Source organism: Myotis brandtii, unplaced genomic scaffold (genome assembly GCF_000412655.1).
Source record: "Myotis brandtii unplaced genomic scaffold, ASM41265v1 scaffold6, whole genome shotgun sequence".
In the NCBI taxonomy this organism is placed as follows: Eukaryota; Metazoa; Chordata; class Mammalia; order Chiroptera; family Vespertilionidae; genus Myotis; species Myotis brandtii.
In genome coordinates this window covers 1,442,120-1,454,144 of record NW_005370271.1, presented here as the reverse complement: position 1 = coordinate 1,454,144, position 12,025 = coordinate 1,442,120, and the positions used below count along the sequence as shown (strand labels likewise).

The 12,025-nt window shown below is 58.4% G+C and overlaps 1 protein-coding gene across 1 annotated transcript in view; it reads right to left on the bottom strand.

Annotated features, from left to right (window-relative positions):
* Nucleotides 1-1,153: 1,153 nt before the first annotated feature.
* The window catches only part of ERGIC1 (endoplasmic reticulum-golgi intermediate compartment 1), a 101,037-nt gene continuing 90,165 nt past the window's right edge, over nucleotides 1,154-12,025 (bottom strand). The window contains exon 10 of the mRNA XM_005879370.2: nucleotides 1,154-1,350. Within this exon, the coding sequence (XP_005879432.1) occupies nucleotides 1,243-1,350 (108 nt within the window). The 3' untranslated portion in view covers nucleotides 1,154-1,242. The remainder of the gene's footprint in view (nucleotides 1,351-12,025) is intronic.

Here is a 12,025-nt window from a genome sequence, read left to right as displayed (position 1 = left end):
CTAGACAGATAAGTTACAACTCCTTCCCCGGCACGCCCCTTAATTACAAAAGTATGCAAACAATTTTGATCCAAATGGGAAGCCGGCGGCTCTCCCTGGGACAGGGCATACCTGAAATTCCCGGGTGGACATGCGCCTGGACCCCTGCGCCTCCCTTTGAGGACTAAAGGGGAAGGATGAGGGGGGAGGAAGGGGTAGGGACCCACCTCAGGAGCAAGTGGCGGGACAATGGAGCCGCCTCAGGGACCAGGAACGTGCTGGTGTGTGGCCAGCCCCTGGGAAGCTCAGTGGCGAGGGGCCTAAACTGAGGGCTGCAGAGAGGGCCGGGGGGCCGGCGCCCCTCGGGAGCCAGGAGGTGGCTGTCCAGACGGGGGAGGGGTGGGTCAGCGTTGCTTCCCCCACCTAAGGCCTTGGGACTGATGGCAGCCGCTGGGAGAGGCCGAGGCATGATTGTTTTAGGGCCGCAGAGAAAGGGGCTCCCCGCCTGACATAGTGCACAAACCCTGTCTGGTTCTCGAAGGATGATTCCCAGTCACAACCAGCCCCTCCGCCTGGAGATGCTGCTGTCACACAGCAGGGGGCTGAGGCACATTGGTGGTGGTGGGGGGGGGTCCAGAGGGACAAGGTGAACCGAGGAAGGGGACCCACCACCGCTCCGTGACTGGGCATCTGCTTCTCGGGAGAGAAAGAAAGGCGTGGGGGTGAGGCCTCGCGGCCTGGGCTCTGGGCCAGGCAGGAGAGGATGCGGCCGGCGCCAGGCCTCCCCCTGAAGCGCCGCATCTCAGGGGCCTGCCTGGGAAGTACCATCCTTTGTTGAAGGCGCCAGGTGGGGGGTACCTCTGGGCAGCCTGGTCCAGAGCCGAGTCCAGGTCTGTGGGTGGCTGCCCAAGGGGGAAACCAAGGGATTCGTGCGTTCCAGAGGTGGGGGCTGAGAGATTGTCAAAGCCTGGCTGAGAGCTGGTCGACAGGGACTCTGGGCTGGTCCCACAGCCCTCCCAGGAGTGGTCCCCAATATCCCCGAGCACCCCTTGCCTGACTCTGGTCTTGGGGGTCCCCAGGGGAAAGGGCACCACAACTTCAGGCAGCGTAATTCGTCTGACGTTAAGCACGGGGAAGAGAGGTAGCTGCGGAACCATGAGCCACCTGCTACCTCCCCCCACCCCCACTTTGGGATGCAGCCAGATCCTGGGCCAGACAGAGGGCAGGAGGAGACGGGGCGCAAGAGGCCGGGCGGGCAGGTGGTCAGTGCATCTTGCCCAGCTGGATCTTCTTCCAGGCCTCCGAGGCTGTGAAGATACACGAGTCCAGAATGCCAGCTACCGTGAAGGTCCCGCCGATGATGGCACAGATCTGAAAGCGGGGGAGGTCAGAGGTCAGTGCTGCAGGGAGTGCCGGGCCAGTCCCCGTCCACATCACAAGGCAATGAGCTCGGCAAGCACAGTCGCTCTGCCCCATTACACCCTCCCCACGGCAATCAGCGGGGTCTGGAACACACTCAGGGCTCCAAAAGCCCACCTGTTGGATGATGAAGTTAATACTAATAATAAAAGTGATCAGCGGCAGCTCCTTAAATTCCCATGTGAACCTTCTGAGCGAGGAAGGGGATTAGTGGACCCATTTCACAGGCGAGGAAACTGAGGCTTAGTTAGGTAACTGCGCTGTGACTTGAACTCAGGTATGGCTGGACCCTGGAGCCTGTGGTCTTCCCTAATTGATCAGCGATTTACAATCCCACTTGCAGATGAAGGAAAGGAGGTTCAGAAAAGTGCCAGCACTGGCCCAAGGTCACACAGCCAGCAAGTGGCAGTCCTGGGACTTGAACCTGTGTCTGACAGGTCCCGGTGCAGCGCTGCCTGTGACTGAGACCTGGGGTGGGCTGCAGAGGCAGCAGTGCCCTGGATGGACCGCAGCGAGAAACACATCTCTCTCTCTCACAAGTTTGCACGCGACCAGTGGGATGGGTAGTCATCAAATAATCATAACGATAAATGCAAAATTATAACCAAGGCCACGTGCAACAGAGGAGGGGGCCGGTGGTGCTACCAGAAAGCTCCTATTCAGCGGAGTGGCTCGGGGCACTATTTACTTTTGGGACCGGATAAGTCACCGTGAGGGGGTGACGGAAGGATATTTGGTACCATCCCGGGCCTCCACCCACAAGATGCCGGGGGTAACTTCTCCCTGTTGTGACAACTAAAATGTCTCCAGACATTGTCCAATGTCCCCTGGAGCTCAAAGCTGCTCCCGATTAAGAACTGCTACAGTAGGGGGATGATCATGAATGTCACCTGTATGTCTGTACTCCGGAACTTCCTGCCACATGACGGCCACAACAAAACAGACAGCGCTTACACCGCGCCTTCCCTGTGCCGGGCACGGTCCGGGGGGGTTCATGCCTCCCATCACGGAACCCCCGGTCAACCCGATCAGCTAAGTAGAATTCTTATGCCTACTTTATAGCCAAGGAAACCGAGGCACAGAGAGACCAAATCACTTGTCTAAAAGCCACAGTGACTAGTGGCCGCACAGGGACACAAAACTTTGTGGAATCTGTCTCGGAACCCTGCACGGCTGCCTCTCAGGCACGAAACGTGCCCTCAGCTGACTTCCTCCCTTCGCTGTGAGGATGTCGAAACTGTGCGACTCGGAATTTTCTGACCAACCTATGAGTTGCTTTTTGGTGCCAAAAGAGAATCAGAGAATGCACGATGGAAAAGAAAAGTTCACAGAAGGTTTGCAGGAGAACTTTAAATGCATTTCCCTCTTGCAAACAAACCTTATGCTGTTCACAAGAACCAATACCACCCTCCACCCCGGGTGCCTGGGGGAGGCACCTCTTCATTCATGGACCCATGTGGCCCAGAGAGGGTGATCACCTGTCCAAGGCCACACAGTAAGTGTGCAGTAGGGCCGAGTCTGTCTGCCTCCAGAGCTCTCACGCGCCCCCACATGCTGGGCAGCCCAAGGGGGCCCCTGGGCCTGCCTGGAAGGCACCCCTGGGGGGCCGGCCAGCATGACACTTGGCCACTGGAGGACTCTGGGAGAGGGCAGCCTGAACGGACCCTCCGGTGCCCAGTGGAGGCGGCCAGGAGACACGGCGGAGGCGAGAGGGAAGTGCGGATCGAACCAGCATTTATTTTTAAAATGATATTTCTACGAGATGAGCTCAGCGGAGGCCCGAGGCCCCGGGCAGACAGAGCGGGTCTGTGGGATGGGCTGGAAGTGGGGCAGCTGGCATTCCAGTAATAACAGCCCAGAAACCGGAGCGGCCCCAGGGAGCGCAGAGGCCGGGGGCGCTGGGGGATTATCGTGGAGCGCTTCAGCGGGCACGGCCCCTCCCTGCCAGCCCCCCTGAGCATGACGAAGGGGCACTTTCCGAGGCCGATGACGGCAGGGAGCTGGCTTATTTCGGTAGAGTGGGTCAGATGATGGGAGATTTTAGACCACAAAATGCTTTTAGAGCTTGGATCGGAGGATAGGAAAATGTGACTTAAGTGCAACGGAGCAAATAATGAAAAAATGAAAAACAACCACACACACACACACATCTATCACACACACACACACACACACACACACACATCTATATTCATCTACACACTCTGGACCCCGAGCGCATCCGTGATTCACACACACCTGGCGCCCCGTCTGGAGGCTCCTTTCACTGGGCCGGCCCAGAACAGCAGTCAACACATGCACTGAGGTTCACGGGGAAACACAGCTGTGGGGAAACTGAGGCCTTGGGCGCTAGGACGGGCGGAGGCCCTGCCGTGAGGCCGGTGAACCCACCGGCCCGCGGGCCGTAGTTTGAGGACCCCTGGTCTACACACTCTGGACCCCGAGCGCGTCCGTGATTCACACACACCTGGCGCCCTGTCTGGAGGCTCCTTTCACTGGGCCGGCCCAGAGCAGCAGACAACACACGCATTGAGGTACACGGGGAAACACAGCTGTGGGGAAACTGAGGCCCTGGGCGCTAGGACCGGCGGAGGCCCTGCCGTGAGGCCGGTGAACCCACGGATGCCCCCAGCTCAGCAGCATGTCCCCGCGGCCCTACATCTGCCGAAGGTGCTGGTCACTGGCCAACTGAGGAGGGGAAATTTGGACACTTTTTTGGGGGGTGGGGGAGCTCAAAAGCTGAAAGAAATCTAACAGCCCCCCCGATGCTGCCACAGCCACCGACTAGCTCACCCATAGGTGATGACCGGTGTGAGCGGGGCTGGGAGGGGTCCCGGGGGCTCTCAGGCCCTGGTGGCCCTGGATGCTGCCATCTGGGCGGTCACACAACACCCAGCACCAGGTTACCACCTCTGAACTCGCCCAGGGAGGTGGTCAGTCATGGTGAGGCTTCGTCCTGAGAAGGTCACGGGGAAGTTAACGGAGCCACGAGGCTGCACGGAGGGTATGCGTGTCCTTGGACTCAGGCCCTACACGGTTGGTGGCGAGATTACAGGTTTCCTTCGTGATTCCGTGGCTGATGGGGGGTGACCAGCCACAGACGTGAGGAGGCCGACGCGGATCTCAAGAAGACACTCAAGAGAGCCCTAACTGGTGTGGCTCAGTGGATAGAGCGTCGGCCTGTGTACTGAAGGGTCCCAGGTTCGATTCCGGTCAAGGGCATGTACCTTGGTTGCGGGCACATCCCCAGTAGGGGGTGTGCAGGAGGCAGCTGATCGATGTTTCTCTCTCATCGATGTTTCTGACTATCCCTCTCCCTTCCTCTCTGTAAAAAATCAATAAAATATATTTTTAAAAAAAAGATACTCAAGAGAGGGCAGGCGACAGGGGGCACAGAGATACCGCATCTCCCTGACCGGCGAGGACAGGCCCAGGGTGAATACACTCCGTTCCCACAGCCCGTCGCTCTGCACGCAGAAGAGCGAGGAGAACCGGGCCTCCATGCGCACAGGGGCCGGGAGGCGGGACCCTCCTCGCTGGACGTGGTGAAGGTGGACTGGGCAGAGTGGGGGTGAGATGAGGACTGGGAAGTCCACTGGGGCCATCCCCACTGTGACAGCAGAAAGAGCTGGTGGCTTCTGGAAGCGGAGTGCTGGCTGTCACTTACTCTGGCCACGGGAGAGCCTTTCTGGGCCTCCGTCTTTTCATCTACAAAATGGGAAGACCACCCCTACCTTGCCAACTGTTGCACTGCAGGAAAAGCCTCTGGAGCTCCTAGCACTTAGTAGGTGCTCTGTAAAGGATCCCCTTTCGGTTGACCGAAAGGCTCCAACCTTGTTGCTAGAGCTGAGATTTTCTAAACCTCCCTAAGAAGAACAATGGATCAAACATCTCGTATCCCCCAGGTCAGGCCTCGGGGTCTCCATTTCTGTTTCCCACCTCGCTCTTTAAAGGAGCATGGCAATTCAGGGAAAGCTAGGCCAGCACAGGCAGACAGGCAGACAGGCAGATTCTCTGCAGCTGCCTGGGCCCCATGCACCCGGAGGACCCATTCTACAGATGGGGGAGTTGAGGCGGAGGCATGGTGTTTCCTCAGGGAAGTGCCAAGAAGTGTTTGTGCTGAACAGCGCTGGTTAGGGCAGAGCACCCAGGCCTCAGGGAGCGTCCGTTCTTTGGCCCACTTCAACCCTACCGCGCAAAAGCCCGGGACGGGAGACAGCCGAAGCACCTGACACGCAGTAGGCACTTAGTACACGTTCACTGAGCAGGTCAAGCAGTGATTGAGTGGGAGAGTGAACGGACGAATGAACAAACAAATGAATGACTTGCTCAGAAACGGAGCAGGATTCCCAGGGGGCAAAGGTGACTCTCTCACAGGGTGGAGGCGATTCAGGATGGCCGGGTCCCCTCCCGCCGCATGCTCTGGCACCACCCAAGGGCCCCATGCCTCAGTTTCCCTACTTTTACAAATGGGAAGGCTAATCCTCACTGGCCAGGACTGCTGTGGGATTGAGTGAGTGTCCGTGCCAGCCTCGAATGCCTGTTCCCTTGGTCCCTCATTGCTGCCAGGCTTTGTACCTCCCGACCAGGCCAAGGACAGTGGGACAACCTCTGTGTGTGTGTTGGGGGGTGGGGGGGAGGAATGGGGGTGAAGAAGCAGGACCACTGAGCCAGGAGGGGCCGCACAGCCAGCACCTGCAAACTCCTCGGGTCGGCAGCCCCAGCTCCAGACCCCAAAACAAGGACCATTCGATCGCCAGGCCCCAGAGAGTCTGAGACCAGCGCTTCGCTCAGCTTCTGGCAGAGTCATCAATAACACCCCTCTATTCCCGCGGGGCCTCCTCCCTGCGGCCTGCCAGCTTCCCGGCCGCCTCTGGCCAGAATGAAGTCAGCTTGTCTACCTTGAAAAAGAAGGCGTGTGTGTGTGTTTCCCTTTCGTTTTAACTACGGCTCTTAATTCCTTATACTATGGAAAGGACATGTTCCAACCGCACTGGCTGGGGCTGAATCCCTCCCTTGTCCCACCAGCACCAACCCTTCCCCGTCCGTGGGCACCCCCTCCTCCCCCCCATTGACTTCTCTGTCGCGTGCAACGAACAAGTGTGACAGACACGTCCCACGGGGTGGGGGAGATGGTGGGCTCCGGAGGACACATTCCCCGGGTCGGGTCCCAGCTCTGTGGCTCTGGCCGGGAAAACCTGTTTGCCTCTCTGAGCCTCAGTTTCTCTCATCTGTAAAATGGGGCCCACCGTGAGGACTGCGTCGGCCCCCCGTCTGGCTGCCCGCTGCCCTAAGTGCGGGGAGCCACCCATTCCCTTCCCCGGTCCCGTCAGCACGGCGCGAAGAGCTGGTGGAAAAGCACAGGAGGAGGAAATAAATAATGAATCCGGTGCCATCAGAGCTGGCGGCGGCAGACAGGCTGGAGCCGAGGATGAGAACACGGAGCCGGAGCCCGGCGAGGCGGAGGTGGGGGCTGTCTCAAGGGAAGCCGATGACTGGGCCCTGGGAAGGAGCGGGGGGTGGAGGAGGAGTGGGGGTGGTGCCCCCACCCAGGGGTGTCTCACCTGCCAGAGGGCCCATGCCCACCCTCTAGTGCAGGAGCCCGGGGGACAGGAGCCCTCTCCTTGCCATTTTTACAATGGTTGCAGCTGCAAAATACCGGCCTCCCCCTCAGGACAAAGCCACCTTGGTTGAGCACCTACTGTGTGCCAGGTCTGAGATGGCACTTTCTTCCGCCTTCTCATTCAGTCCTTGCAAGCGCTGGGGGAAATAGGCGATGCCCATTCCACGGATGGGGAAACAGAGGCGCAGAGAGGGACTGACTTATCCAAGGTCACACGGCCGCCGCCACGTAGGGCGACCAGAAGCTAGGTCTGGGAGGCTGGCTGCAAAGGGCCCGCTTTTTCCAGCGAGACCCCCCCTTCCGCCGGCTTCACCCCACCCTACAGCTCCCCTCGGTCCCCATCTTCATGCTCAGGCGGCTTCTTTATCTTTTGTTTTCTCAATTCTGTTGTCAAATGCCCTGAAGGAAGGGGCCCCCCTCAGCCACGTTTATGGAGCAAGAAGCTGTGATGCTGTAAAAATCAGCGTAGTGTGCAAACGGAGCCCAGTCCATTCTAACGTTCCCTCCGTCCCAGAAGCTGCCGGAGAACAGCTCCCGTCCCAACCGAGGCATCGTTCAGGCCGGAGCCACCGGCCCCGGCGCAGGGCCTTCTGAACACCTAGCTCCGCTCAGACGTCTGGAAGGATCTGGACGGAAGCTGTTTGCACATGTCCAGGCCAACTGAGTAACTGAGCTGCTAATCTGGGTTTGTTCGGTTCCTCAGAAATTGCCTTGGGGGTGGACCCAGGGAGACACCCCTCCCTCCGTCTGACACCTGCTTACCACCCGCCCGCGCTGTGGACGATCTGGAGACCCGAGGTGCCAAGATGCAGCCCTGTCCTGGAGCGCACGGTCCCGGGGAGGGAGACACACGGAGGGAGGGACGTGGGGGTAGGAGAGAATCCAGGCTCTGAACAGGCTGCTGTGCCAGTCCAGCCACGAAGCTGGTCTTTCCCCCCCTCACAGTCTCAGCAGGTCACACCGTCTCAGGCTTGTCTCCTCTCAGTCCTTGTTCCCACTCCCCGCACCCCAGGCCCCGGATGCCTTTTGTCTACGCAGGTTCCTTCAGGTGCCCACACAGCTGAGCGAAAGGTAATCAGATCAGGACAAGGAAACGTGCAAACCACAAGCTTGGGTAGTTGGCTCTTTTCACGGTTTGCGTGTACGTGGCTGTGATGTTTATCACATGTGCTTCCTGCTGTATTTTTTCCTGATTTCCCAGGACAGGAGTCACTGTATCAAAGGACCCTGGTGTCCTACCCAGGGCTCCATGGCCTCATGGGTCTCTCTCTGTTGCAGGAACATCCTTGAGAGCCGTTGTTTTAAAAGAAGGAGGTGGGCTTTGGGGCCAAGTCCCAGCCTTGTCGTTTAGTGGCTGTGTGATCCTGGACAGGCTTCCGTACCTCTCTGGGCCTCATTTATAAAATAGGAATGAGCCCTGACCGGTTTGGCTCAGTGGATAGAGTGTCGGCCTTCGGACTGAAGGGTCCTGGGTTCGATTCCGGTCAAGGGCATGTACCTTGGTTGCGGGCACATCCCCAGCGGGGGGTGTGCAGGAGGCAGCTGATCGATGTTTCTTTCTCATTGATGTTTCTAACTTTCTATCCCTCTCCCTTCCTCTCTGTAAAAAATCAATAAAATATATTTAAAAAAAAATAGGAATGACATCATCTACCTCGCAGGGTCCCTGGGAGGGTTAAAGGAGGTAACTATAAAATTACCCGGGAAACACACCGATTATAATAAGCGTAGCTGTATGACCACTTCTTCACGCGGCTGTGCCCCTGTATCTGAGCTCCTTTGTGCTAGCCAGGCCCTGTGCTAGATGGCGGGGGACACAGTGCTAGAGTCAGGCCGGGCACTCTGAGGCGCGATTGCAAGTGTGGGGGGTTATTTCACTGGCGGGCAGGGATCATGTCTGATTCCGCCACGCCTGCTGCCCATCAGGAGCCTGGCAGGACCAGCCGGACTCTTTGGTGGGCAAACACTCCCGGCCATCCCGGCCCAGTCTGTCCTTTGTGACTTCTGGCCGTTGCCCCCAAATAGAATAAAACACACAAGGAAAGCAATGCGCCACCTGAAGCCATCCGATCTGTCACCGCCGCCCACTTGAAGGCCATCTCGAAAAGGGGCGTCGGCGAGCGGCAGGGACAGCTGTGCGTGGGTGGGAGGGGGCACTTCACACTTGCCCGCTGTTGAACGCCATCTGTGTACGCCCTTAGTGGAATTTTCTGGAATAGCACAAAGCAGAAATCTGAGCGAGGTGGCCTGGGTGGCCGGAGAGGGGCGCGCGGGGCAGCCTGGTGGACACCCAGGAGGAGGAACCCTCCTGGGTCCAGGCTCAGGAAGAGCAGGCCCTTTCGGAGACCCTGGAGGGGCAACTCCGAATAAGCCAGGTACTCAATACTTCCTGGCCGACGCCCCCTCTTCAGCAGCCTCTCCGAGGAGCTATTTGCAGAGGCCCCCACTTGGAGTCCCAGCTCTGCACACAAGTGTTTGGTGTTTAAAAAGAGAGAAAGAGAAGTCACAGCAGGTGCCGGCCCGCCCTGCCCCGCCCCACGAGGGCTGCCGGGGGTCTTTGTGCTGTGTGCCCGCCAGTCCACGTCATCCCCACATCTGCTGTCCTTGTCCCGTGACAAGAGCGACTGAAGCTGCACAATGACGCCATCTGCCAGGGACAGCCAGCTGGCTCTCAAGGCTGACCCTGGTTGCCATGGCAACCGAGATGGTGTCCTGGGGCTTTCAGACAAAATGACCAGCCTAATGATGTCAGGAGGTTCCCTGCAGCACGGCTCACAGGGGGGTGGAGGGGGGGCTGGTGCCGGAGTCCTGGAGGCGGGGTGGGGGGGGCGCCTCTGGGTAATGAAGGACAGGCTCCTCCCCTGCGCCCTCTGGGCTCCCCCCCGTCCCCCCATGGAAGAAGGCTACTTGGCCTCCACAGGACGCGCTATGCGGGGCACCTATGTACGCACTCTGCTTAAAGCCTCTCTCCTTCCCTCAGCCTGGAACGCATCCCTCACCCTTCCATCCCATCTCCGGGTTTCCTTCTCAGAACCTTCCCAGCCACGGGGCCTGTGCCCACCTCTGTCCCCACCGCGCCTGGGGCCCACCAGCCGGGGAGCAGCCCGAGGGCCGAGGTGATGTCTCATTCATCTGTCTGGTTGCCCGGCATGTGGGAAACTCTAGCAAATGTTCAGCGAACAAATGAAGCAGCTTCATTTCTCAGCCACTCGCCAAGGGCCTCAGCGGTCCGGCCTCACAGGAGCAAACAGGAGGGGGATGAAGCCCTACAGCCAGGTGTGGGCACGGGGTTTCCCTGCCACTGTCAAGGCCGCAGGCCACACCTGCAGAGGCACCGACTGGCACCCTGGTTTCTATCTTTTTCCGAATCAGCGCCAAGATCCCGGAGGGGCCGCTCCGCGAGGCCGCGGGTGAAATCACTTGTTCACACATCCCGACTTGGGTCAAAGCGTTTGCGCATCTCCCTCCGCAGTGGCTGGCCCGGGGCCCGTGCCCCGGTCTCCCCCACTCACTGCACAGCCTCCCCATCTCCTCGGGGGCACGTCCTTCCCATCTGCCTGTCTGACAGGACCGAACCGGACTTGCTGCTTCGAGTCTCAGTCCTCCGCTTTCTAGTGAGCCTGGGCCTCGCTCCACTGCCGGTGTGGTCTCTTCTGTGAACGCCTGTCCTCACCCATTTTTCTTTGGATCATTTAATTTTCTCTTACTGATTTGTAGGGATTCTTTATATGTCCATGCTTAAGCATAGTCCTCCCTTGTATGTGCGGCAAATGCCTTTTCCCTGTCTGGGTCTGCTGTTTTAACTATGGCAGGTGCCCTTTGTGGACTAGAAGTTCAAGTTGTTTATGGAGTCGGGGAACAGAAAGGGCTGTTCTGAGGCTCATAGAAACCCAGACGTCTGGCAGCCTCGTATCCACATGGCTTTCTAGACCTGCAAAGGGCGTGAGTCCCACGTGGCCCTGGGAGAGATGGGGGTGTTATTCCTATTTTGTAGGTTGGGAGAGGAGGGCCTTTTTGCCTCCTGGCACCCGCTCCTCCCTCCCGGGGACTGGCCCCAGATCTTCCCCTTGCAGTCTTTGTCCCTGGGGTCTGGGTGGGGCTGGCCAGCTGCAGGCACCATTCATTATCCAGGCCACAAGGGTGACACGGGCCCTGAGCCAAGCCAATGACAGCGTTACCCTACCCTACCCAGGACTCGGGGCGGAGTCACTGAGAACGAGGCATTTCCTACTGGTAAATTCTGTTTGAAAACGAAGCCGGTGCAGAGGAACAGGGGTTGAAGGAAGGCCTATTGTTGACCTTGTTTATGCCTGGATGCAGCCATGCCTGAGGCCTACCGACCCCCTCAAACCAGCTCGCTGTGGGGTCCTGTCTCTTCTGTAGCTGAGTCAGAGCCAGAAATGCAAGTGCCAGGACCGGACCCCTAACCCTGACTCCTTAATCAAAGTATGCAGAGGAGCAGAAGCAGCATAAGGGCCTCCAGGCCTCAGTTTCCCAATCTGTGAGGTAGGGATGATCCCCCATCTGTTCACGTCAGCCGGCTCTGGCACCAAACACCTCAGGCCTCTTGGCGGAAGCAGGGCACCGTGACCCGCTGCTTCCCCCGAGGACGTGGGGAACGAGAGCCCAGGAAACCGCATACTCGGCAATGAGGCTCAGAGAAGAATGACATCAGCTTGAAGCTGTCTCCATTGGCAGAGACAATGGCAAAGAAGAAAAAAAAGGGACAGGCAGGAAGGAAAGAAAAACCCTGATGATATCAGCAGCTCTAGTTGGAAAACAGACGTAGGAAAGAAAACGAGTTAAGCCTTCACTGCAAAATGCACACAGAAAAGGATAAACCGTGCTCACAATAACACCCATAAAAGTGAAAAACTGGAGGCAGCCACGAACATCGAATCGAGCCACACAAAGATCTGCTTAAGCCAGTGGTTCTCAACCTTGGCTGCACATTAGAATCACCTGGGAATCTTTTTAAAATCCTGATTTCTGGGCCTCATCCTC